The sequence below is a fragment of the Oncorhynchus clarkii genome, unplaced genomic scaffold, assembly GCF_045791955.1.
Source record: "Oncorhynchus clarkii lewisi isolate Uvic-CL-2024 unplaced genomic scaffold, UVic_Ocla_1.0 unplaced_contig_9311_pilon_pilon, whole genome shotgun sequence".
NCBI classification, from domain to species: Eukaryota; Metazoa; Chordata; class Actinopteri; order Salmoniformes; family Salmonidae; genus Oncorhynchus; species Oncorhynchus clarkii.
Window position 1 is genome coordinate 51,939 of NW_027260967.1, and position 27,612 is coordinate 79,550.

The window sequence follows — 27,612 nt, forward strand, 5'->3', positions numbered from 1 at the left end:
GTTGATTTATTGACCTAAATGTATTGATTTATTGACAGGTCTTAACTCACATTATAGAGACCCTTACCAACGTCAGAGTGCGGTCGCTTTCCCACCCAATCAAAGCCGAGTATAGCTCCTCGAAACAACACACTTTGGCGACAATTGGATGCCTGGTTTGTCACTCATAATTTAGGGCGTTGATGAACAATGGCACGAAAGGCCACAAATGAGAATTGTTAGTGCTATCAGGGATCCTTGGGACATAACCTTTACTCTAACCTTAACATTTTACATGTCAACTTCAATTGGGGCAACGTCAATGTCGTGACGTGCCAAGGATCCCGAATAGCTTTACGCCAAATGATAATAGCAAGGCGTTTGTACTACCGTTAGCTAGCTGTCAACAGCAGTAGATAGGAAGAGTTAGACTAACGTTTATATAGCTACATTTTGATAAAAAAAATAAAAAATGACAATCGCGTGTTAAATATGCAATATCTCGTCACCAGATGTGCAAGGTATGACGCCTTTTATCTTGTTGTATTTTCGCAATATGTTTTTAGCACGCGAGCTAACTGACGTTAGATGTAACTGTTACTATCAACGAATAGCATGCTAACTTTAGCTCGCTACAGTACCTAGCGCCAAATCCAATAATTGGCATCGTTTAAGACATCACGAGTTACACGTATAAAAGGTTAACTCTGTGAATCCTCCCATGCTGAAATCCCCCATGACTAGTTTTGAAAGCAGTTTCAATGCACAGTTGGGAGTAGGCTATAGTGCATTATCTGTGGTATGCATGTCATCAGCACTGCACTCCTCGTAAATAGCTTTGCTTTGGTTCTTTTTGACAACAACAGATTCACCCTCTCCTTGGTAGGGCCAGGAGTTTTTCCTATACTTGTCACTTGGTCAGGAAACTCTCTTGGTCCTTGGTATTACATATGTTTTTCTGACAACCCAAAAAAGTGTATGACTTATCCTACTACAACTCACCGATTATTATTGTTTCAACAAGGGCATTGCGGATGTATTAGCCTGAACTGGTGCCCAGCGTGACTGTTCTGTACTCCGATATCGAACATATTCCCATCGGTGAAGTAATTTAGTGCTCATACAACCACAAAACAACCATGGATACTTACGTAGCCATCCATGGCAAGAACATATCCCACAATCCCCTCTCCTCCACCCAAGCCATGTCTATCGACAAGCTCTTCCCGGCTCTCCTGGAGTGTTTTGGGATCATCCTGTGTGGATACATCGCCGGTAGGACAGACATAATCACCTCCTGTCAAACTAAAGGATTAGGGAACTTTGTGTCTAAATTCGCCCTCCCGGCGCTGCTCTTCAAGAACATGGTTCTGTTGGACTTTAATAACGTGATCTGGTCGTTCCTGTGGAGTATCCTGATAGCCAAGGTGTCGGTGTTCGTCCTGGTGTGTGTTCTGACGCTAGCCGTGGCCAGTCCGGAGAGCAGGTACAGCAAGGCAGGACTCTACTCCATCTTCGCTACGCAGAGCAACGACTTCGCCCTGGGGTATCCCATTGGTGAGGATAGTTGTCTTTTGGAATGTGATCGTAGTACAATAGGGCGTGTTGATTTTTCCTTTGGAAAGTTCAACCTCTTTCTCACAACAGTCCCAGCCGTTCCACACACAGTGCATTCTGAAAGTATTCAGACCTCTTCACTTTTCCCACGTTGTTACTTTACAGCCTCATTCTAAAATGGATTACATAGTTTTTACACAATACCCCATAATGACAAAGCAAAAACAGGTTTAGACATTTTTGCACATTTATTTAAAAAATATTTATATAACATTTCCATAAGTATTCAGACTCTTTACTCAGTTCTTTGTTGAAGCACCTTTGGCAGTGATTACAGCCTTGAGTCTTCTTGGGTATGACGCTACAAGCTTGGGGCGATTCTCCCATTCTTCTCTGCAGATCCTCTCAAGCTCTGTCAGGTTGGATGGGGAGCATCGCAGCTCAGCTATTTTCAGGTCTCTCCAGACATGTTCGATCGGGTTCAAGTCCAGGCTCTGGCTGGGCCACTCACGGACATTCAGAGACTTTTCCCTAAGCCACACCTGCGTTGTCTTGGCTGTGTGCTTAGGGTCATTGTCCTGTTGGAAGGGGAACCTTCGCCCCAGTCTGAGGTCATGAGTGCTCTGGAGCAGGTTTTCATTAAGGATCTCTCTGTGCTTTGCTCCGTTCATCTTTCCCTCGATCCTGACTAATCTCCCAGTCCCTGCTGCTGAAAAACATCCCCACTACATGATGCTGACACCACCACGCTTCACCGTAGGGATGGTGCCAGGTTTCCTCCAGACATGATGCTACCACCACCATGCTTCACCGTAGGGATGGTGCCAGGTTTCTTCCAGACATGATGCTGCCACCACCACGCTTCACCGTAGGGATGGTGCCAGGTTTCTTCCAGACATGATGCTGCCACCACCATGCTTCACCGTAGGGATGGTGCCAGGTTTCTTCCAGACATGATGCTGCCACCACCATGCTTCACCGTAGGGATGGTGCCAGGTTTCTTCCAGACGTGACGCTTGGTTTTTGCTCTGACATGCAGTGTCAACTGGGACCTTCATATAGTCAGGTGTGCGCCTTTCCAAGTTGTAGAAACAGCTCAAAGATGATCAATGGAAACAGGATGCACCTGAGCTCAATTTATAGTCTAATAGCAAAGGGTCTGAATACTTATGTAAATAAGTTATTTCTGTTTATTTTTAATACATTTGCAAACACTTCTCAAAACCTCTTTTCGCTTTGTCATTATGGGGTATTGTGATGTCATTATGGGGTATTGTGATGTCATTATGGGGTATTGTGATGTCATTATGGGGTATTGATGTTCACCGATGATTGATGAGGAAAACATTTAATTTAATCAATTTTAGAATAAGGCTGTAACGTAACAATGTGGAAAAAGTGAAGGGGTCTGAATACTTTCCGAAGGCCCTGTATTTGTTGGAACATCTGGGAGTCCCTGAGGAGTGGTTTGGAAACCATACAATAACATCTGCCACCCCCCGTCCCTGCAGTGGACGCCCTGTACAGGAACACACATCCAGAATACCTGCAGTACATCTACCTGGTGGCGCCTGTCTCCCTGATGTTCCTCAATCCCATAGGATTTGCCTTCTGTGAGGTCCAGAAGTGGAAGGACCACCCAGAGAGACAGCAGGGCAAGTTGCAGATCGTCAGTGTGGTGCTGCTGCAGGTCATTTCATCTTGCTTTCTTCTGTGATCAATAGTTTTTTTTAATCAATAGTCAATAGTTTTTTTTTTGCAAATTACATTAAATGGTGCTTTATTCTTTATTGGACTAGGAACATATTTAATAAAAGTAGTAAATACGTAGGATTTTGTAACAAATAAATTAGAGTGAAAGGATCTGTGTATCTGCTAGCTGTGATAAGAATGGAAAAACATCTTAATATCACAGTGAATAATACAGGCTAGAAAACATGGTGTCAGGATGTGTCTTAGGGGGTTGGGTTAAAACATGGTGTCAGGGTGTGTCTTAGGGGGTTGGGTTAAAACATGGTGTCAGGATGTGTCTTAGGGGGTTGGGTTAAAACATGGTGTCAGGGTGTGTCTTAGGGGGTTGGGTTAAAACATGGTGTCAGGGTGTGTCTTAGGGGGTTGGGTTAAAACATGGTGTCAGGATGTGTCTTAGGGGGTTGGGTTAAAACATGGTGTCAGGGTGTGTCTTAGGGGGTTGGGTTAAAACATGGTGTCAGGATGCATCTTAGGGGGTTGGGTTAAAACATGGTGTCAGGATGCATCTTAGGGGGTTGGGTTAAAACATGGTGTCAGGGTGTGTCTTAGGAGGTTGGGTTAACATGGTGTCAGGGTGTGTCTTAGGGGGTTGGGTTAAAACATGGTGTCAGGATGTGTCTTAGGGGGTTGGGTTAAAACATGGTGTCAGGGTGTGTCTTAGGGGGTTGGGTTAAAACATGGTGTCAGGATGTGTCTTAGGGGGTTGGGTTAAAACATGGTGTGTCTTAGGGGGTTGGGTTAAAACATGGTGTCAGGGTGTGTCTTAGGGGGTTGGGTTAAAACATGGTGTCAGGATGTGTCTTAGGAGGTTGGGTTAAAACATGGTGTCAGGATGTGTCTTAGGGGGTTGGGCTAAAACATGGTGTCAGGGTGTGTCTTAGGGGGTTGGGCTAAAACATGGTGTCAGGGTGTGTCTTAGGGGGTTGGGTTAAAACATGGTGTCAGGGTGTGTCTTAGGGGGTTGGGTTAAAACATGGTGTCAGGGTGTGTCTTAGGGGGTTGGGTTAAAACATGGTGTCAGGGTGTGTCTTAGGGGGTTGGGTTAAAACATGGTGTCAGGGTGTGTCTTAGGGGGTTGGGTTAAAACATGGTGTCAGGGTGTGTCTTAGGGGGTTGGGTTAAAACATGGTGTCAGGGTAAACATGGTGTCAGGGTGTGTCTTAGGGGGTTGGGTTAAAACATGGTGTCAGGATGCGTCTTAGGGGGTTGGGTTAAAACATGGTGTCAGGATGTGTCTTAGGGGGTTGGGTTAAAACATGGTGTCAGGATGTGTCTTAGGGGGTTGGGTTAAAACATGGTGTCAGGATGTGTCTTAGGGGGTTGGGTTAAAACATGGTGTCAGGGTGTGTCTTAGGGGGTTGGGTTAAAACATGGTGTCAGGATGCATCTTAGGGGGTTGGGTTAAAACATGGGGTCAGGATGCATCTTAGGGGGTTGGGTTAAAACATGGTGTCAGGGTGTGTCTTAGGAGGGTGGGTTAACATGGTGTCAGGGTGTGTCTTAGGGGGTTGGGTTAAAACATGGTGTCAGGATGTGTCTTAGGGGGTTGGGTTAAAACATGGTGTCAGGGTGTGTCTTAGGGGGTTGGGTTAAAACATGGTGTCAGGATGTGTCTTAGGGGGTTGGGTTAAAACATGGTGTGTCTTAGGGGGTTGGGTTAAAACATGGTGTCAGGGTGTGTCTTAGGGGGTTGGGTTAAAACATGGTGTCAGGATGTGTCTTAGGAGGTTGGGTTAAAACATGGTGTCAGGATGTGTCTTAGGGGGTTGGGCTAAAACATGGTGTCAGGGTGTGTCTTAGGGGGTTGGGCTAAAACATGGTGTCAGGGTGTGTCTTAGGGGGTTGGGTTAAAACATGGTGTCAGGGTGTGTCTTAGGGGGTTGGGTTAAAACATGGTGTCAGGGTGTGTCTTAGGGGGTTGGGTTAAAACATGGTGTCAGGGTGTGTCTTAGGGGGTTGGGTTAAAACATGGTGTCAGGGTGTGTCTTAGGGGGTTGGGTTAAAACATGGTGTCAGGGTGTGTCTTAGGGGGTTGGGTTAAAACATGGTGTCAGGGTAAACATGGTGTCAGGGTGTGTCTTAGGGGGTTGGGTTAAAACATGGTGTCAGGATGCGTCTTAGGGGGTTGGGTTAAAACATGGTGTCAGGATGTGTCTTAGGGGGTTGGGTTAAAACATGGTGTCAGGATGTGTCTTAGGGGGTTGGGTTAAAACATGGTGTCAGGGTGTGTCTTAGGGGGTTGGGTTAAAACATGGTGTCAGGGTGTGTCTTAGGGGGTTGGTTAAAACATGGTGTCAGGGTGTGTCTTAGGGGGTTGGGTTAAAACATGGTGTCAGGGTGTGTCTTAGGGGGTTGGTTAAAACATGGTGTCAGGGTGTGTCTTAGGGGGTTGGGTTAACATGGTGTCCATTTTTGTGGACAGTAAAGTGTTCGTCCATACGGTGGTGGCTGGTGGACATTGTGTCCCACTTTTATTCAAATCTATTTTATAGGTACTGAAGAACCCGATAGTGTTCATGGTGGTGGTCGGGATCGTGTCCCACTTTGCCCTGGGCCAGAGGATCCCTGCTGTGATGGAGGAGTTTGTGGATGGCCTGGCCAACTCCTTCGGAGGAGCAGCTCTCTTCTACCTGGGGCTATCTATGGTGGGACAGGTGGGCAAACTCACCAGGTCTACTGGAGTAGCCCTTATCCTGCTCATCACTGCCAAACTGTGAGTTACAGAAATGTCAAGAACTGACATTCCTTCAAGTCGTTATCAACCTACCCTGTGGGAATGGCTGGATAGGGTGCTGACAACTGCATTACTGCAGTCGTAAATAGGGTCCTGTCCTAGTGGTCCTGTCCTAGTGGTACTGTCCTAGTGGTACTGTCCTAGTGGTACTGTCCTAGTGGTCCTGTCCTAGTGGTACTGTACTGTCCTAGTGGTCCTGTCCTAGTGGTACTGTCCTGTCCTAGTGGTAATGTCCTAGTGGTACTGTACTGTCCTAGTGGTAATGTCCTAGTGGTACTGTACTGTCCTAGTGGTACTATCCTAGTGGTACTGTACTGTCCTAGTGGTACTATCCTAGTGGTACTGTACTGTCCTAGTGGTCCTGTCCTAGTGGTCCTGTCCTAGTGGTACTGTACTGTCCTAGTGGTACTATCCTAGTGGTACTGTACTGTCCTAGTGGTACTATCCTAGTGGTACTGTACTGTCCTAGTGGTACTGTCCTAGTGGTCCTGTCCTAGTGGTCCTGTCCTAGTGGTCCTGTACTGTCCTAGTGGTACTGTACTGTCCTAGTGGTCCTGTCCTAGTGGTACTGTCCTAGTGGTACTGTACTGTCCTAGTGGTCCTGTCCTAGTGGTTCTGTACTGTCCTAGTGGTACTGTCCTGACCTAGTGGTACTGTCCTGACCTAGTGGTACTGTCCTGTCCTAGTGGTCCTGTCCTAGTGGTACTGTACTGTCCTAGTGGTATTGTACTGTCCTAGTGGTCCTGTCCTAGTGGTACTGTCCTAGTGGTACTGTACTGTCCTAGTGGTCCTGTCCTAGTGGTACTGTACTGTCCTAGTGGTACTGTCCTGACCTAGTGGTACTGTCCTGTCCTAGTGGTACTGTCCTGTCCTAGTGGTCCTGTCCTAGTGGTACTGTCCTGTCCTAGTGGTACTGTCCTGTCCTAGTGGTACTGCCCTAGTGGTACTGTCCTGTCCTAGTGGTACTGCCCTAGTGGTACTGTCCTGTCCTAGTGGTACGGTACTGCCCTAGTGGTACTGTCCTGTCCTAGTGGTACTGTCCTGTCCTAGTGGTACTGCCCTAGTGGTACTTCCCTAGTGGTACTGTCCTAGTGGTACTGTCCTAGTGGTACTGTACTGTCCTAGTGGTACTGTCCTAGTGGTACTGTACTGTCCTAGTGGTCCTGTCCTAGTGGTCCTGTCCTAGCGGTACTGTCCTAGTGGTACTGTCCTGTCCTAGTGGTACTGTCCTAGTGGTACTGTCCTAGTGTCCTAACACAGTGGTATGTGTCTCTCCTATGTAGGCTGGTGATGCCTCTCATCTGTAAGGACATGGTGGACCTGCTGGACTCTACAGGTTCCAACAGCAGCAGTCTGAACCACTCCAGCCTGTCCAACTATGCCTTTCTGTACGGGGTGTTCCCCCCTGCTCCCAGCGTAGCCATCTACGCATCACAGTACAACATGGAGCTGGACGTGGTGAGTTGGTACCACACACACACACACATATACACACACATACACACACACACACACATACACACACACACACACACTCACATTACATCACATCACAGTACAACATGGAGCTGGACGTGGTGAGTTGGTACCCCCCACACACACACACACATCACAGTACAACATGGAGCTGGACGTGGTGAGTTGGTACCACACACACACACACACTCACATTACATCACATCACAGTACAACATGGAGCTGGACGTGGTGAGTTGGTACCACACACACACACACACACACATCACAGTACAACATGGAGCTGGAAGTGGTGAGTTGGTACCACACACACACACACACACACACACATCACAGTACAACATGGAGCTGGACATGGTGAGTTGGTACCCCACACACACACACACACACACACACACACACACACATCACAGTACAACATGGGGCTGGAAGTGGTGAGTTGGTAACACACACACACACACACACACACACACACACACACATCACAGTACAACATGGGGCTGGAATATCAATTCATATTTAATTTATTCGCTAATAGCCACCTTTCTAGACAGCCAAGGCTTGTATTTCCACATGTCTCTCTCTACCTCTCTGTCTGTCCTGTAGGTGACGTCAGGGATGGTGATCAGCACGTTCCTGTCTGCCCCCATCATGTACGTGTCAGCCTGGCTCCTGACCATCCCCCTGATGAACCCCAAGCCTCTGGTCACTGAGCTGCAGAATGTCAGCTTCAACATCAGCATCGTCAGCCTGGTCGCACTGGTGAGGGTTCTCTCTATTTCTCTTCTTATGTCTCTCTCTGTTTCTCTCTCTCTGTCTCTGTTTCTCTCTGTTTCTCCCTCGCTGTCTCTCTGTTTCTCTCTCTCTGTTTCTCTCTCTCTGTCTCTCTCTGTTTCTCTCTCGCTGTTTCTCTCTGTTTCTCTCTCGCTGTCTCTCTCTGTTTCTCTCTCGCTGTCTCTCTCTGTTTCTCTCTCGCTGTCTCTCTCTGTTTCTCTCTGTTTCTCCCTCGCTGTCTCTCTGTTTCTCTCTCTCTGTCTCTCTCTGTTTCTCTCTCGCTGTCTCTCTCTGTTTCTCTCTCGCTGTCTCTCTCTGTTTCTCTCTCGCTGTCTCTCTCTGTTTCTCTCTCGCTGTCTCTCTCTGTTTCTCTCTCGCTGTCTCTCTCTGTTTCTCTCTCGCTGTCTCTCTCTGTTTCTCTCTCGCTGTCTCTCTGTCTCTGTTTCTCTCTCGCTGTCTCTCTGTCTCTGTTTCTCTCTCGCTGTCTCTCTCTGTTTCTCTCTCGCTGTCTCTCTCTGTTTCTCTCTCGCTGTCTCTCTCTGTTTCTCTCTCGCTGTCTGTCTCTGTTTCTCTCTCGCTGTCTCTCTGTCTCTGTTTCTCTCTCTCTGTCTCTGTTTCTCTCTGTTTCTCCCTCGCTGTCTCTCTGTTTCTCTCTCTCTGTCTCTCTCTGTTTCTCTCTCGCTGTCTCTCTCTGTTTCTCTCTCGCTGTCTCTCTCTGTTTCTCTCTCGCTGTCTCTCTCTGTTTCTCTCTCGCTGTCTCTCTGTCTCTGTTTCTCTCTCGCTGTCTCTCTGTCTCTGTTTCTCTCTCGCTGTCTCTCTGTCTCTGTTTCTCTCTCGCTGTCTCTCTGTCTCTGTTTCTCTCTCGCTGTCTCTCTCTGTTTCTCTCTCGCTGTCTCTCTCTGTTTCTCTCTCGCTGTCTCTCTCTGTTTCTCTCTCGCTGTCTGTCTCTGTTTCTCTCTCGCTGTCTCTCTGTCTCTGTTTCTCTCTCGCTGTCTCTCTGTCTGTCTGTCTCTGTTTCTCTCTCGCTGTCTCTCTCTGTTTCTCTCGCTGTTTCTCTCTCACTCTACATGAAAGGCCAATGAAGAAGGCAGGCTTTGACACTGTTTTCAATAGGCTTGGTTGTCCTCCATGTGTGGTCCTGTCTGACTTTAGCTGATTGAAGCACGGGGTTGATCAGGGCTTACTGACTCCATGGTGTTGATCAGGGCTTGCTGACTCCATGGTGTTTATCAGGGCTTGCTGACTCCATGGTGTTTATCAAGGCTTACTGTATCCATGGTGTTTCAGGGCTTGCTGACTCCATGGTGTTTATCAGGGATTACTGTATCCATGGTGTTTATCAAGGATTACTGTATCCATGGTGTTTATCAAGGATTACTGTATCCATGGTGTTTATCAAGGATTACTGTATCCATGGTGTTTATCAAGGATTACTGTATCCATGGTGTTTATCAGGGCTTGCTGTATCCATGGTGTTTATCAGGGATTACTGTATCCATGGTGTTTATCAAGGATTACTGTATCCATGGTGTTTATCAAAGATTACTGTACCATGGTGTTTATCAAGGATTACTGTATCCATGGTGTTGATCAGGGCTTACTGTATCCATGGTGTTGATCAGGGCTTGCTGTATCCATGGTGTTGATCAGGGCTTGCTGACTCCATGGTGTTGATCAGGGCTTGCTGTATCCATGGTGTTTATCAGGGCTTGCTGTATCCATGGTGTTTATCAGGGATTACTGTATCCATGGTGTTTATCAAGGATTACTGTATCCATGGTGTTTATCAAGGATTACTGTATCCATGGTGTTGATCAGGGTTTACTGTATCCATGGTGTTGATCAGGGCTTGCTGTATCCATGGTGTTGATCAGGGCTTACTGTATCCATGGTGTTTATCAGGGCTTGCTGTATCCATGGTGTTGATCAGGGCTTACTGTATCCATGGTGTTGATCAGGGCTTGCTGTATCCATGGTGTTGATCAGGGCTTGCTGACTCCATGGTGTTGATCAGGGCTTGCTGACTCCATGGTGTTGATCAGGGCTTGCTGTATCCATGGTGTTTATCAAGGATTACTGTATCCATGGTGTTTATCAAGGATTACTGTATCCATGGTGTTGATCAGGGTTTACTGTATCCATGGTGTTGATCAGGGCTTACTTTATCCATGGTGTTTATCAGGGCTTGCTGTATCCATGGTGTTCATCAGGGCTTGCTGTATCCATGGTGTTGATCAGGGCTTACTGTATCCATGGTGTTGATCAGGGCTTACTGTATCCATGGTGTTGATCAGGGCTTACTGTATCCATGGTGTTGATCAGGGCTTGCTGTATCCATGGTGTTGATCAGTGCTTGCTGTATCCATGGTGTTTATCAGGGCTTGCTGTATCCATGGTATTGATCAGGGCTTACTGTATCCATGGTGTTTATCAGGGCTTGCTGTATCCATGGTGTTGATCAGGGCTTGCTGTATCCATGGTGTTGATCAGGGCTTACTGTATCCATGGTGTTTATCAGGGCTTGCTGTATCCATGGTGTTGATCAGGGCTTACTGTATCCATGGTGTTTATCAGGGCTTGCTGTATCCATGGTGTTGATCAGGGCTTACTGTATCCATGGTGTTTATCAGGGCTTGCTGTATCCATGGTGTTGATCAGGGCTTGCTGTATCCATGGTGTTGATCAGGGCTTACTGTATCCATGGTGTTGATCAGGGCTTACTGTATCCATGGTGTTTATCAGGGCTTGCTGTATCCATGGTGTTGATCAGGGCTTGCTGTATCCATGGTGTTGATCAGGGCTTACTGTATCCATGGTGTTGATCAGGGCTTACTGTATCCATGGTGTTTATCAGGGCTTGCTGTATCCATGGTGTTGATCAGGGCTTACTGTATCCATGGTGTTTATCAGGGCTTGCTGTATCCATGGTGTTGATCAGGGCTTACTGTATCCATGGTGTTTATCAGGGCTTGCTGTATCCATGGTGTTGATCAGGGCTTGCTGTATCCATGGTGTTGATCAGGGCTTACTGTATCCATGGTGTTGATCAGGGCTTACTGTATCCATGGTGTTGATCAGGGCTTACTGTATCCATGGTGTTTATCAGGGCTTACTGTATCCATGGTGTTGATCAGGGCTTACTGTATCCATGGTGTTGATCAGGGCTTACTTTATCCATGGTGTTTATCAGGGCTTACTGTATCCATGGTGTTGATCAGGGCTTACTGTATCCATGGTGTTGATCAGGGCTTGCTGTATCCATGGTGTTGATCAGGGCTTGCTGTATCCATGGTGTTGATCAGGGCTTACTGTATCCATGGTGTTTATCAGGGCTTACTGTATCCATGGTGTTGATCAGGGCTTACTGTATCCATGGTGTTTATCAGGGCTTACTGTATCCATGGTGTTGATCAGGGCTTGCTGTATCCATGGTGTTGATCAGGGCTTACTGTATCCATGGTGTTTATCAGGGCTTACTGTATCCATGGTGTTGATCAGGGCTTGCTGTATCCATGGTGTTGATCAGGGCTTACTGTATCCATGGTGTTGATCAGGGCTTACTGTATCCATGGTGTTTATCAGGGCTTACTGTATCCATGGTGTTGATCAGGGCTTACTGTATCCATGGTGTTGATCAGGGCTTACTGTATCCATGGTGTTTATCAGGGCTTACTGTATCCATGGTGTTGATCAGGGCTTACTGTATCCATGGTGTTGATCAGGGCTTACTGTATCCATGGTGTTGATCAGGGCTTACTGTATCCATGGTGTTGATCAGGGCTTGCTGTATCCATGGTGTTGATCAGGGCTTACTGTATCCATGGTGTTTATCAGGGCTTACTGTATCCATGGTGTTGATCAGGGCTTACTGTATCCATGGTGTTGATCAGGGCTTACTGTATCCATGGTGTTGATCAGGGCTTACTGTATCCATGGTGTTTATCAGGGCTTACTGTATCCATGGTGTTGATCAGGGCTTACTGTATCCATGGTGTTGATCAGGGCTTGCTGTATCCATGGTGTTGATCAGGGCTTGCTGTATCCATGGTGTTGATCAGGGCTTACTGTATCCATGGTGTTGATCAGGGCTTACTGTATCCATGGTGTTGATCAGGGCTTGCTGTATCCATGGTGTTGATCAGGGCTTACTGTATCCATGGTGTTGATCAGGGCTTGCTGTATCCATGGTGTTGATCAGGGCTTACTGTATCCATGGTGTTGATCAGGGCTTGCTGTATACATGGTGTTGATCAGGGCTTGCTGTATACATGGTGTAGAATGCAGCTTTAATGATAGAGGATTCATACCAATGGCTTTTTAAAATTCTAATCTACTCTGCAAAGACTTTTGACAAGCTGAGTGGGTTTGAGCTGTATTTAAACACTGGATACACTGAAACACATCGTGTTTGTGTTTGTAGGTGTGGACCATCGCTGTCATTCTCCTCAGTAAGAAGTTCAAGAGGCTCCCACACATGTTTTCTATGAACCTCTTCCTGGCACAGGTTATTACATATATATCCTTCATATACAGTACATTCTGAAGGGGTTATTATATATGTCCTTCATATACAGTACATTCTGAAAGGGTTATTATATATATCCTTCATATACAGTACATTCTGAAAGGGTTATTACATGTCCTTCATATACAGGACATTCTGAAAGGGTTATTATATATATCCTTCATATACAGTACATTCTGAAAGGGTTATTACATGTCCTTCATATACAGTACATTCTGAAAGGGTTATTACATGTCCTTCATATACAGGACATTCTGAAGGGGTTATTACATATATCCTTCATATACAGTACATTCTGAAGGGGTTATTACATATATCCTTCATATACAGTACATTCTGAAAGGGTTATTACATGTCCTTCATATACAGTACATTCTGAAAGGGTTATTATATATATCCTTCATATACAGTACATTCTGAAAGGGTTATTATATATATCCTTCATATACAGTACATTCTGAAAGGGTTATTATATATATCCTTCATATACAGTACATTCTGAAAGGGTTATTTCATATACAGTACATTCTGAAAGGGTTATTATATATGTCCTTCATATACAGTACATTCTCAAAGGGTTATTATATATGTCCTTCATATACAGTACATTCTGAAAGGGTTATTACATGTCCTTCATATACAGTACATTCTGAAAGGGTTATTATATATATCCTTCATATACAGTACATTCTGAAAGGGTTATTACATGTCCTTCATATACAGTACATTCTGAAAGGGTTATTTCATATACAGTACATTCTGAAAGGGTTATTTCATATACAGTACATTCTGAAAGGGTTATTTCATATACAGTACATTCTGAAAGGGTTATTATATATATCCTTCATATACAGTACATTCTGAAGGGGTTATTACATATATCCTTCATATACAGTACATTCTGAAAGGGTTATTATATATATCCTTCATATACAGTACATTCTGAAAGGGTTATTATATATATCCTTCATATACAGTACATTCTGAAAGGGTTATTATATATATCCTTCATATACAGTACATTCTGAAAGGGTTATTTCATATACAGTACATTCTGAAAGGGTTATTTCATATACAGTACATTCTGAAAGGGTTATTATATATATCCTTCATATACAGTACATTCTGAAAGGGTTATTACATGTCCTTCATATACAGTACATTCTGAAAGGGTTATTACATGTCCTTCATATACAGTACATTCTGAAAGGGTTATTACATGTCCTTCATATACAGGACATTCTGAAAGGGTTATTATATATATCCTTCATATACAGGACATTCTGAAAGGGTTATTACATATATCCTTCATATACAGTACATTCTGAAAGGGTTATTACATATATCCTTCATATACAGGACATTCTGAAAGTATTCAGACCCCTTGACTTGTTTCACATTTTGTTATGTTACAACCTTATTCTAAAATGGATGAAAAATGTTTTTGCCTCATCAATCTACACACAATACCCCATAATGACATCACAACACCCCATAATGACATCACAATACCCCATAATGACATCACAATACCCCATAATGACAAAGCAAAAACTGTTTAAAAAAGAAGACGTTTTTAGAAAAAAACCTCAAACGCAAATATCACATTTCCATAAGTATTCAGACTCTTTATTCAGTTCTTTGTTGAAGCACCACCGATTACAGCCTTGAGTCTTCTGGGGATGACGCTACAAACATGGCACACCTGTATTTGGGGAGTTTCTCCCATTCTTCCCTGCAGATCCTCTCAAGCTCTGTCAGGTTGGATGGGGAGCATCGCACCACAGCTATTTTCAGGATTCCCCAGAGATGTTAGATCGGGTTCAAGTCCGGGCTCTGGCTGGGCCATTCAATGACATTCAGAGGCTTGTCCCGAAGCCACTCCTGCATTGTCTTGTCTGTGTGCTTAGGGTTGTTGTCCTGTTGGAAGGTGAACCTTCGCCCCCAGTCTGAGGTCCTGAGCGCTCTGGAGCAGGTTTCCATCATGGATCTCTCTGTGCTTTGCGCCGTTCATCTTTCCTTCGATCCTGACTAGTCTCTCAGCCGCTGCCACTGAAAAACATCCCCACAGCCTGATACTACCACCACCATGCTTCACCGTAGGGATGGTGCCAGGTTTCTTCCAGACATGATGCTGCCACCACCACTCTTCACCGTAGGGATGGTGCCAGGTTTCCTCCAGACATGATGCTACCACCACCATGCTTCACCGTAGGGATGGTGCCAGGTTTCCTCCAGATGTGATGCTACCACCACCACTCTTCACCGTAGGGATGGTGCCAGGTTTCCTCCAGACATGATGCTACCACCACCATGCTTCACCGTAGGGATGGTGCCAGGTTTCCTCCAGACATGATGCTACCACCACCACGCTTCACCGTAGGGATGTTGCCAGGTTTCCTCCAGACATGATGCTACCACCACCACTCTTCACCGTAGGGATGATGCCAGGTGTCCTCCAGATGATGATGCTTGACATTCAGGCCAAAGTGTTCAATCTGGTTTCATCAGACCAGAGAATCTTGTTTCTCATGGTCTGAGAATCTTTATGTGCCTTTTGGAAAACTCCAAGCGAGCTGTCATGTGCCTTTTACTGAGAAGTGCCTTCCGTCTGGCCACTCTACCATAAAGTCCTGATTGGTGGAGTGTTGCAGAGATGGTTGTCCTTCTGGAAGGGTCTCCCACCTCCACAGAGGAACTCTGGAGCGCTGTCATAGTGACCTTCGGGTTCTTGGTCACCTCCCTGACCAAGGCCCTTCTCCCCCGATTGCTCAGTTTGACTGAGCAGCCAGCTCTAGGAAGAGTCTTGGTGGTTCCAAACTTCTTCCATTTAAGAATGATGGAGGCCACTGTGTTCTTGGGGCCCTTCAATGCTGCAGACATTTTTTGGTACCCTTCCCCAGATCTGTGCTTCGGCACAATCCTATCTGAGCTCCATTGATAATTCATTCGACCTCATGGCTTGGTTTTAGCTCCAACATGCACTGTCAACAGTGGGACCTTATATAGACAGGTGTGTGCCTTTCCAAATCATGTCCAATCAATTGAATTTACCACAGGTGGACTCCAATCAAGTTGTAGAAACATCTCTAGGATGATCAATGTTAACAAGATGCACCTGACCTCAATTTCCAGTCTCATAGCAAAAGGTCTGAATACCTATGTAAATAAGATATTTCAGTTTATTTGTAATAAAATTTGCAAACATTTCTAAAAACCTGTTGTGTGTCGATATTAGGAAAAAAATGTATTGAATGCATTTTAGAATAAGTCTAACTTAACAAAATGTGGAAAAGGTTAAGGGGTCTGAATACTTTATGAAGGCACTGTACATAATGTTTTCTATATTCTATACAGTTGAAGTCGGAAGTTTACATACACTTAGGTTGGAGTCATTAAAAGTCGTTTTTCAACCACAAATTTCTTGTTAACAAACTATAGTTTTGGCAAGTCGGTTAGGACATCTACTTTGTGCATGGCACAAGTAATTTTTTCCAACAATTGTTTACAGACAGATTATTTCACTTATATATCAGTATCACAATTCCAGTGGGTCAGAAGTTTACATACAGTAAGTTGACTGTGCCTTTAAAGAGCGTGGAAAATTCCAGAAAATTGTCATGGCTTTAGAAGCTTCTGATAGGCTAATTGACATTATTTGAGTCAATTGGAGGTTTACCTGTAGATGTATTTCAAGGCCTACCTTCAAACTCAGTGCCTCTTTGCTTGACATCATGGGAAAATCAATAGATATCAGCCAAGACCTCAGAAAAACAATTGTAGACCTCCACAAGTCTGGTTCATCCCTGGGAGCAATTTCCAAACACCTGAAGGTACCACGTTCAGGAAACAAGTACAAAGGTATCTATAACCACAGTAAAACGAGTCCTATATCGACATAACCTGAAAGGCCGCTCAGCAAGGAAGAAGCCACTGCTCCAAAACAGCCATAAAAAGACAGACTAAGGTTTGCAACTGCACATGTGGACAAAGATTGTACTTTTTGGAGAAATGTCCTCTGGTCTGATGAAACAAAAATAGAACTGTTTGGCCATAATGACCATTGTTATGTTTGAAGGAAAAAGGGGAGGCTTGCAAGCCGAAGAACACCATCCCAACCGTGAAGCACGGGGGTGGCAGCATCATGTTGTGGGGCGCTTTGCTGCAGGAGGGACTGGTGCACTTCACTAAATAGATGGCATCATGAGGAAAGCAAATTATGTGGATATATTGAAGCAATATCTCAAGACATCAGTCAGGAAGTTAAAGCTTGGTCGCAAATTGGTCTTTCAAATGGACAATGACCCCCAAGCATACTTTCAAAGTTGTGGCAAAATGGCTTAAGGACAACAAAGTCAAGGGATTGGAGTGGCCATCACAAAGCCTTGACCTCAATCCTACCCAAAACACGCAAGTGAAACAATTTAAAGGCAACGCTACCAAATACTAATTGAGTGTATGTAAACTTCTGACCCACTGGGAATATGATGAAATAAATAAAAACTGAAATAATTAATTCTCTTTACTATTATTCTGACATTTCACATTCTTAAAATAGTGGTGATCCTACCTGACCTAAGACAGGGAATTTTTACTAGGATTAAATGTCAGGAATTGTGAAACAGAGTTTTTAAATGTATGTAAACTTCCGACTTCAACTGTACACAAGTGATATATAGTAATGTGTCTCTCCTTGTCCCTGTAGTTCCTAGTGTGTGTCGGGATGATCCTGTGGAACTTCGTAGTGAAGCAGGAGGACATCTTGGGACAGGTGTTGACATTCACACTGCTCTATGGGTCACTCTACAGCACATATGTCTGGACTGGTATGTACCATGTGTCTGGACTGGTATGTACTGTGTGTGTCTGGACTGGTATGTATGTGTGTGTCTGGACTGGTATGTACCGTGTGTCTGGACTGGTATGTACCGTGTGTCTGGACTGGTATGTACCGTGTGTCTGGACTGGTATGTACCGTGTGTCTGGACTGGTATGTACCGTGTGTGTCTGGACTGGTATGTATGTGTGTGTCTGGACTGGTATGTATGTGTGTGTCTGGACTGGTATGTATGTGTGTGTCTGGACTGGTATGTATGTGTGTGTCTGGACTGGTATGTATGGGTGTGTCTGGACTGGTATGTATGGGTGTGTCTGGACTGGTATGTATGGGTGTGTCTGGACTGGTATGTATGGGTGTGTCTGGACTTGTATGTATGGGTGTGTCTGGACTGGTATGTACCGTGTGTCTGGACTGGTATGTACCGTGTGTCTGGACTGGTATGTACCGCGTGTCGGGACTGGTATGTACCGCGTGTCTGGACTGGTATGTACCGCGTGTCTGGACTGGTATGTACCGCGTGTCTGGACTGGTATGTACCGCGTGTCTGGACGTGTATGTTCCATGTGTCTGGACTGGTATGTATGTATGTGTGTGTCTGGACTGGTATGTATATGTGTGTGTCTGGACTGGTATGTACCGTGTGTCTGGACTGGTATGTATGTGTGTGTCTGGACTGGTATGTACCATGTGTCTGGACTGGTATGTACCGTGTGTGTCTGGACTGGTATGCATGTGTGTGTCGGGACTGGTATGTACCATGTGTCTGGACTGGTATGTACCGTGTGTGTCTGGACTGGTATGTACCGTGTGTGTCGGGACTGGTATGTATGTGTGTGTCGGGACTGGTATGTACCGTGTGTGTCTGGACTGGTATGTATGGGTGTGTCGGGACTGGTATGTACCATGTGTCTGGACTGGTATGTACCGTGTGTGTCTGGACTGGTATGTACCGTGTGTCGGGACTGGTATGTACCGTGTGTCGGGACTGGTATGTTCCATGTGTCTGGACTGGTATGTATGTGTGTGTCTGGACCGGTATGTACCGCGTGTCTGGACTGGTATGTACCGTGTGTCGGGACTGGTATGTTCCATGTGTCTGGACTGGTATGTATGTGTGTGTCTGGACCGGTATGTACCGCGTGTCTGGACCGGTATGTACCGCGTGAGTGTCTGGACTGGTGTGTACCGCGTGAGTGTCTGGACTGGTATGTACCGCGTGTGTGTCTGGACTGGATATGTTGTACTGTATCTGTGGAATAACCCTGAGTTGGTTCTGTCTGGGTCTTACTATAGGTCTCATTCCTCTCTGTTTGGTTCTGACCAAGAAGGACAATTTGCTGAGGATTCCACCTTGGGTCTTCATGGTCTTTGGCTGGGGGTACGTCCTGTGTGTGTGTGTGTGTGTGTGTGTGTGTGAAACAGTGTATTGTATGTTTGTGTTCCTCAAACTTAACCTTACAGTGTTGTTCTCTTCCACAGCATACCGTTCCTCATCCTTGGAGGTCTGCTCCTGGCAGGAGAGAGGATGCCTGATACTATAGACTCTGCCTTCTTCTATGGCAGGGCTCAGGTGAGAGGATGCCTGATACTATAGACTCTGCCTTCTTCTATGGCAGGGCTCAGGTGAGAGGATGCCTGATACTATAGACTCTGCCTTCTTCTATGGCAGGGCTCAGGTGAGAGGATGCCTGATACTATAGACTCTGCCTTCTTCTATGGCAGGGCTCAGGTGAGAGGATGCCTGATACTATAGACTCTGCCTTCCTCTATGGCAGGGCTCAGGTGAGAGGATGCCTGATACTGTAGACTCTGCCTTCTTCTATGGCAGGGCTCAGGTGAGAGGATGCCTGACACTATCGACTCTGCCTTCCTCTATGGCAGGGCTCAGGTGAGAGGATGCCTGATACTATAGACTCTGCCTTTCTCTATGGCAGGGCTCAGGAAAGGGGCCACCTGTGATTTTAGTTTACTGGAATACAGATCCACTGTTTAGTTCTCCCTGAGTTGACTACACTTTACAGATCACATAGATCTGGAGCCAGTTTACACATCACATAGATCTGGAGCAAGTCCTAAAGGTTTTACACATCACATACAGTGCCTTGCGAAAGTATTCGGACCCCTTGAACTTTGCGACCTTTTGCCACATTTCAGGCTTCAAACATAAAGATATAAAACTGTATTTTTTTGTGAAGAATCAACAACAAGTGGGACACAATCATGAAGTGGAATGACATTTATTGGATATTTCAAACTTTTTTAACAAATCAAAAACTGAAAAATTGGGCGTGCAAAATTATTCAGCCCCTTTACTTTCAGTGCAGCAAACTCTCTCCAGAAGTTCAGTGAGGATCTCTGAATGATCCAATGTTGACCTAAATGACTAATGATGATAAATACAATCCACCTGTGTGTAATCAAGTCTCCGTATAAATGCACCTGCACTGTGATAGTCTAAGAGGTCCGTTAAAAGCGCAGAGAGCATCATGAAGAACAAGGAACACACCAGGCAGGTCCGAGATACTGTTGAGAAGAAGTTTAAAGCCGGATTTGGATACAAAAAGATTTCCCAAGCTTTAAACATCCCAAGGAGCACTGTGCAAGCGATAATATTGAAATGGAAGGAGTATCAGACCACTGCAAATCTACCAAGACCTGGCCGTCCCTCTAAACTTTCAGCTCATACAAGGAGAAGACTGATCAGAGATGCAGCCAAGAGGCCCATGATTACTCTGGATGAACTGCAGAGATCTACAGCTGAGGTGGGAGACTCTGTCCATAGGACAACAATCAGTCGTATATTGCACAAATCTGGCCTTTATGGAATAGTGGCAAGAAGAAAGCCATTTCTTAAAGATATCCATAAAAAGTGTCGTTTAAAGTTTGCCACAAGCCACCTGGGAGACACACCAAACATGTGGAAGAAGGTGCTCTGGTCAGATGAAACCAAAATTGAACTTTTTGGCAACAATGCAAAACGTTATGTTTGGCGTAAAAGCAACACAGCTCATCACCCTGAACACACCATCCCCACTGTCAAACATGGTGGTGGCAGCATCATGGTTTGGGCCTGCTTTTCTTCAGCAGGGACAGGGAAGATGGTTAAAATTGATGGGAAGATGGATGGAGCCAAATACAGGACCATTCTGGAAGAAAACCTGATGGAGTCTGACGGAGATTTGTCTTCCAACAAGACAATGATCCAAAACATAAAGCAAAATCTACAATGGAATGGTTCAAAAATAAACATATCCAGGTGTTAGAATGGCCAAGTCAAAGTCCAGACCTGAATCCAATCGAGAATCTGTGGAAAGAACTGAAAACTGCTGTTCACAAATACTCTCCATCCAACCTCACTGAGCTCGAGCTGTTTTGCAAGGAGGAATGGGAAAACATTTCAGTCTCTCGATGTGCAAAACTGATAGAGACATACCCCAAGCGACTTACAGCTGTAATCGCAGCAAAAGGTGGCGCTACAAAGTATTAACTTAAGGGGGCTGAATAATTTTGCACGCCCAATTTTTCAGTTTTTGATTTGTTAAAAAAGTTTGAAATATCCAATAAATGTCGTTCCACTTGATGATTGTGTCCCACTTGTTGTTGATTCTTCACAAAAAAATACAGTTTTATATCTTTATGTTTGAAGCCTTAAATGTGTCAAAAGATCGCAAAGTTCAAGGGGGCCGAATACTTTCGCAAGGCACTGTAGATCTGGAGCCAGTCCTAAAGGTTTTACACATCACATAGATCTGGAGCCAGTCCTAAAGGTTTTACACATCACATAGATCTGGAGCCAGTCCTAAAGGTTTTACACATCACATAGATCTGGAGCTAGTCCTAAAGGTTTACCTCTCTCTCTCTTTCCCCTCTCTCAGATCATCAGTACTGCAGTAGTAGTTTCCTGCAGCATCTTGGTAGGTGGTTTCTCTCTGATGGGTCTCAGCCAGGGCACCAAGGAGAACCAGAACTACCAAGTCCTGGAGAGAGCCTCTAACACGGGTACTATAGAGGACATGAGGCCCCCTGGACGCCAGGAGGACCAGAACTACCAAGCCCTGGAGAGAGCCTCCAACACAGGTACTATAGAGGACATGAGGCCCCCTGGACACCAGGAGGACCAGAACTGCCAAGCCCTGGAGAGAGCCTCCAACACAGGTACTATAGAGGACATGAGGCCCCCTGGACGCCAGGAGGACCAGACCCCCCCACTGGAGCCCTCAGCACCAGAGACCAGCAACAACAGTGGTAGCTCACTAGACACATTATTGTTTTTTCTAGTTCTGTAAACTTGGGTGCATTGGTTTACTGGGGATTTTGTGTTGAACTTCATATGTAAAACCTTAAATTGCCAACCTAAACATATTGTTAAAAACCATGAGTAGTTTGATATAACTCAGAACTGTGTCTGTGTGTTGTTGTTGTGTTCCACCCAGACTGTTGTAGCTGTACACAGCCCGTGCCCGGCATGATCAACGGCGCCACCAGGAACGACACTCCCACGTCTCTAACAGGTACAGGAACACAACGTGAATGACTACAGCTCTGGTTGGAGTTGTGTTCTAGGTTTATGGGCTGATACCTCGGGCCGTGCTGACCTGTTGTGTCCACTGTGGCTTGTGTTGACTGTGATGCTGTTGCAAAACGTTTTGCTACGGTGTGCACTAATGAATACAACCCTGTTGACTTGTTGTACTGTACCCTCCAGGCCAGTGTGGGGCGCTGTGTGAAACCCAGCAGCAGCAGTGTAGTCCACCAGTCCAGGATGACAGACAGCTGGTCAGACACGTCCTGTTGTGTCTACTCCTCATAGTTTCCCTGCTGGCTGTGAGTGTTATCTACAGTTCTGTTCTACTCTATTCTGTTCTGCTCTGTTCTACTCTACTCTGTTCTGCTCTATTCTGTTCTACTCTATTCTGTTCTACTCTATTCTGTTCTACTCTATTCTGTTATATTCTACTCTACTCTGCTCTGTTCTACTCAATTCTACTCTATTCTGTTCTACTCTATTCTGTTCTACTCTATTCTGTTCTACTCTGCTCTGTTCTATTCTACTCTGTTCAATTCTACTCTGTTCAATTCTGATCTGTTCAATTCTGTTCTGTTCAATTCTGTTCTACTGTTCTATTCTTTTATTGCTTGGCCATGTCCCCTTTCTCTACCTACCCTTGTCCCTGAAGTGTGCACTAGTTCACTCCAATCTCAAACCTCTTCCCTGAATCGGCACTTGTTAACTCTGAAGTGTGCGCTTTTCATTCCCCCTCTCGCATGTCTTTCAGAACCTGTCCAGTTGTCTATGGTGGTTGTTCAACCAGGACCCTGGTAGACTGTACCTGGAGCTGCAGTTCTTCTGTGCTGTGGCCAACTATGGACAGGTACGCTCTCCTGTCTATTACATCATGAGTATAGAAAGGGATTTTACTGTTGCTTACTTTACCTCTCATGTTTCTCAGGGCTTCATTTCGTTTGGTATCTTTGGCCTGGACAGGCATCTGATCATTCTGCCATTCAAGAAGAGGTGAGCTAGGAACTAGGTACTTACTTCAGAGAGCATCGTTGTGTTGTCCCAACATCAGTACCTCCTCCTGTATGTTGTATTGTCCCAACATCAGTACCTCCTCGTGTATGTTGTATTGTCCCAACATCAGTACCTCCTCCTGTATGTTGTATTGTCCCAACATCAGCACCTCCTCCTGTATGTTGTATTGTCCCAACATCAGCACCTCCTCCTGTATGTTGTATTGCCCCAACATCAGCACCTCCTCCTGTATGTTGTATTGTCCCAACATCAGCACCTCCTCCTGTATGTTGTATTGTCCCAACATCAGTACCTCCTGTATGTTGTATTGTCCCAACATCAGCACATCCTCCTGTATGTTGTATTGCCCCAACATCAGCTCCTCCTGTATGTTGTATTGTCCCAACATCAGCACCTCCTCCTGTATGTTGTATTGTCCCAACATCAGCACCTCCTCCTGTATGTTGTATTGTCCCAACATCAGCACCTCCTCCTGTATGTTGTATTGTCCCAACATCAGCACCTCCTGTATGTTGTATTGCCCCAACATCAGCACCTCCTCCTGTATGTTGTATTGTCCCAACATCAGCACCTCCTCCTGTATGTTGTATTGCCCCAACATCAGCACCTCCTCCTGTATGTTGTATTGTCCCAACATCAGTACCTCCTGTATGTTGTATTGTCCCAACATCAGCACCTCCTGTATGTTGTATTGTCCCAACATCAGCAGCTCCTCCTGTATGTTGTATTGTCCCAACATCAGCACCTCCTCCTGTATGTTGTATTGTCCCAACATCAGCACCTCCTCCTGTATGTTGTATTGTCCCAACATCAGCACCTCCTCCTGTATGTTGTATTGCCCCAACATCAGCACCTCCTCCTGTATGTTGTATTGCCCCAACATCAGCATCTCCTGTATGTTGTATTGTTCCAACATCAGTACCTCCTGTATGTTGTATTGCCCCAACATCAGCACCTCCTCCTGTATGTTGTATTGCCCCAACATCAGCATCTCCTGTATGTTGTATTGTCCCAACATCAGTACCTCCTGTATGTTGTATTGCCCCAACATCAGCACCTCCTCCTGTATGTTGTATTGCCCCAACATCAGCACCTCCTCCTGTATGTTGTATTGCCCCAACATCAGTACCTCCTCCTGTATGTTGTATTGCCCCAACATCAGCACCTCCTCCTGTATGTTGTATTGCCCCAACATCAGCATCTCCTGTATGTTGTATTGTCCCAACATCAGTACCTCCTGTATGTTGTATTGCCCCAACATCAGCACCTCCTCCTGTATGTTGTATTGCCCCAACATCAGCACCTCCTCCTGTATGTTGTATTGTCCCAACATCAGCACCTCCTCCTGTATGTTGTATTGTCCCAACATCAGCACCTCCTCCTGTATGTTGTATTGTCCCAACATCAGCACCTCCTCCTGTATGTTGTATTGCCCCAACATCAGCACCTCCTCCTGTATGTTGTATTGTCCCAACATCAGCACCTCCTCCTGTATGTTGTATTGTCCCAACATCAGCACCTCCTCCTGTATGTTGTATTGTCCCAACATCAGCACCTCCTCCTGTATGTTGTATTGTCCCAACATCAGCACCTCCTCCTGTATGTTGTATTGTCCCAACATCAGCACCTCCTCCTGTATGTTGTATTGTCCCAACATCAGCACCTCCTCTTGTATGTTGTATTGCCCCAACATCAGCACCTCCTGTATGTTGTATTGTCCCAACATCAGCACCTCCTCCTGTATGTTGTATTGTCCCAACATCAGCACCTCCTCCTGTATGTTGTATTGTCCCAACATCAGCACCTCCTCCTGTATGTTGTATTGTCCCAACATCAGCACCTCCTCCTGTATGTTGTATTGTCCCAACATCAGCACCTCCTCCTGTATGTTGTATTGTCCCAACATCAGCACCTCCTCCTGTATGTTGTATTGTCCCAACATCAGCACCTCCTCCTGTATGTTGTATTGCCCCAACATCAGCACCTCCTCCTGTATGTTGTATTGTCCCAACATCAGTACCTCCTGTATGTTGTATTGTCCCAACATCAGCACCTCCTGTATGTTGTATTGTCCCAACATCAGCACCTCCTCCTGTATGTTGTATTGTCCCAACATCAGCACCTCCTCCTGTATGTTGTATTGTCCCAACATCAGCACCTCCTCCTGTATGTTGTATTGTCCCAACATCAGTACCTCCTCCTGTATGTTGTATTGTCCCAACATCAGCACCTCCTCCTGTATGTTGTATTGTCCCAACATCAGCTCCTCCTCCTGTATGTTGTATTGCCCCAACATCAGCACCTCCTCTTGTATGTTGTATTGTCCCAAAGTCAGCACAGGGCCTGATCTAAGTCAGACTTGCCTGAGCCAGGTAGTGTGGCTGTAGAAGATGTGGTTGTTCTGCCCTCTAAGGGGCCTGTGTGTGTCCTGTCCCCCAGGTTAGTGAGCCTATGGCAGGGCAGGGAGAGTGAGGAGGAGCCCCCCTCTGTGGTTCCAGAGGAGATCAGGCTGACCTGCACTCAGTTTGTCCGCTATCATAAAGACCAGTGTGTTCAGGACATAGTGCCCATCAGAAGGTAGGCCACAACATAAACATCAATTATCATTTATTTATCATTTATTTGTAGCATGATTTCACTCCCAGGACATGTCTGATTGGTGCAGAATCAAAGCTCTAGAATCTATATTAAAACAGTTGACTTGGGTCTCTCCAGTGTCACAGCGGTGTAAGACACTCTATCACAGTGCTAGCTGCGTCACTACAGATCCTGGTTCGATCCCAGGCTGTGTTGCAGCCGGCCGCGACCGGGAGACCCATGTGGCGGCGCACAATTGGCCCAGCGTCGTCCGGGTTAGGGGAGGGTTTGGTCGGCCCGGGATGTCCTTGTCCCATCGTGCTCTAGTGACTCCTGTGGCGGGCCGGGCGTAGTGCACGCTGACACGGTCGCCAGTTGTACGTTGTTTCCTCCGACACATTGGTGCGGCTGGCTTCCGGGTTAAGCGAGCAGTGTGTCAAGAAGCAGTGCGGCTTGGCAGGGTTGTCTTTCACCTCTCCAGAGTCCGTACGAGAGTTGCAGCGATGGGACAAGACTGTAACTACCAATTTGGATATCACAAAATATGGGAAGAAAAAGGGAGTAAAATTATAAAAAATAAATCAAATACAATAGAAACAGAAACGGTTGACTGTTAAATGCTACTGCGTGTTCAGATCTAGTAATCCATAAACTAGCATGTTACCTACGAGTTGAACTCGTTCCCTACTAACATAATCTCTATGCATGGCCTAGGAATTTACCCCAGATAATATCTTGCATGTTTCTACCCCTAATCCTGTTTTTTAAAATGCATTATTGCATTGTACACTCTGTGAACGGACTGAACCTACCACAGTCTTCTTCGTTGGTAATGCATTATTGTACACTCTGTGAACGGACTGAACCTACCACAGTCTTCTTCGTTGGTAATGCATTATTGTACACTCTGTGAACGGACTGAACCTACCACAGTCTTCTTCGTTGGTAATGCATTATTGTACACTCTGTGAACGGACTGAACCTACCACAGTCTTCTTCGTTGGTAATGCATTATTGTACACTCTGTGAACGGACTGAACCTACCACAGTCTTCTTCGTTGGTAATGCATTATTGTACACTCTGTGAACGGACTGAACCTACCACAGTCTTCTTCGTTGGTAATGCATTATTGTACACTCTGTGAACGGACTGAACCTACCACAGTCTTCTTCGTTGGTAATGCATTATTGTACACTCTGTGAATGGACTGAACCTACCACAGTCTTCTTCGTTGGTAATGCATTATTGTACACTCTGTGAACGGACTGAACCTACCACAGTCTTCTTCGCTGGTAATGCATTCTGGTTTTGGAGTTGTACACAATCCTGGTAGCTACTTTTCACCTTCTTAACTTCCTGTTTCTCTTACGGAACTCTCATCCTCACTAGCACTCCTTTTCTCTCTCTCTGTTCTCCTTTCTCCTCTTCCTTCATATCTCCCCCCCCCTAGTGCTTCTGCGGAAAGCCTGAACAACGGGACAGTAGCTTCTGGGAAAAGCCTGAACAATGGGACAGTAGCTGAATCCTTCCTTTGATATGCAGGTGTGAGGGAGAGAGGGTTCAGGAGAGGGAGCGCTCCAGGGAGAGACCTGGTCAGGGGACTTATCCTCCATCCCAGGCCCAGACTCAGGCCACTTTCCTGGGCAGTGATCTGGTGGACTGGCTGGTGAGGGTGGGTCTGGCCCGGGACAGGGGGGAAGCCCAGCTCTATGGGGCTCAGCTCCAGCAAGGAGGGATACTGCAACACCTCACACACCAGTTTGGCTTCAGGGACGACACCCTCCTACACTACCTCTTCACTGAGAGGAGCTGGACGCCACCGATGGAGAGGAACAGCATTATGCCTCCTGTGGCCATGTAA

General features: G+C 45.7%; 1 protein-coding gene across 1 annotated transcript; it reads left to right on the forward strand.

Annotated features, from left to right (window-relative positions):
- Window positions 1-126: 126 nt before the first annotated feature.
- On the forward strand, window positions 127-27,612 carry LOC139402713 (lysosomal cholesterol signaling protein-like). The gene is made up of 17 exons (XM_071146610.1): window positions 127-1,536; window positions 3,048-3,226; window positions 5,781-6,001; window positions 7,306-7,480; window positions 8,105-8,260; window positions 12,693-12,776; window positions 17,503-17,623; window positions 18,931-19,015; window positions 19,117-19,207; window positions 21,513-21,636; window positions 21,793-21,882; window positions 22,071-22,148; window positions 22,343-22,461; window positions 22,914-23,009; window positions 23,088-23,152; window positions 25,613-25,750; window positions 27,294-27,612. Exons 1-17 carry the CDS (start codon window positions 1,119-1,121, stop codon window positions 27,610-27,612), a joined length of 2,559 nt encoding a protein of 852 aa, XP_071002711.1. The 5' UTR covers window positions 127-1,118.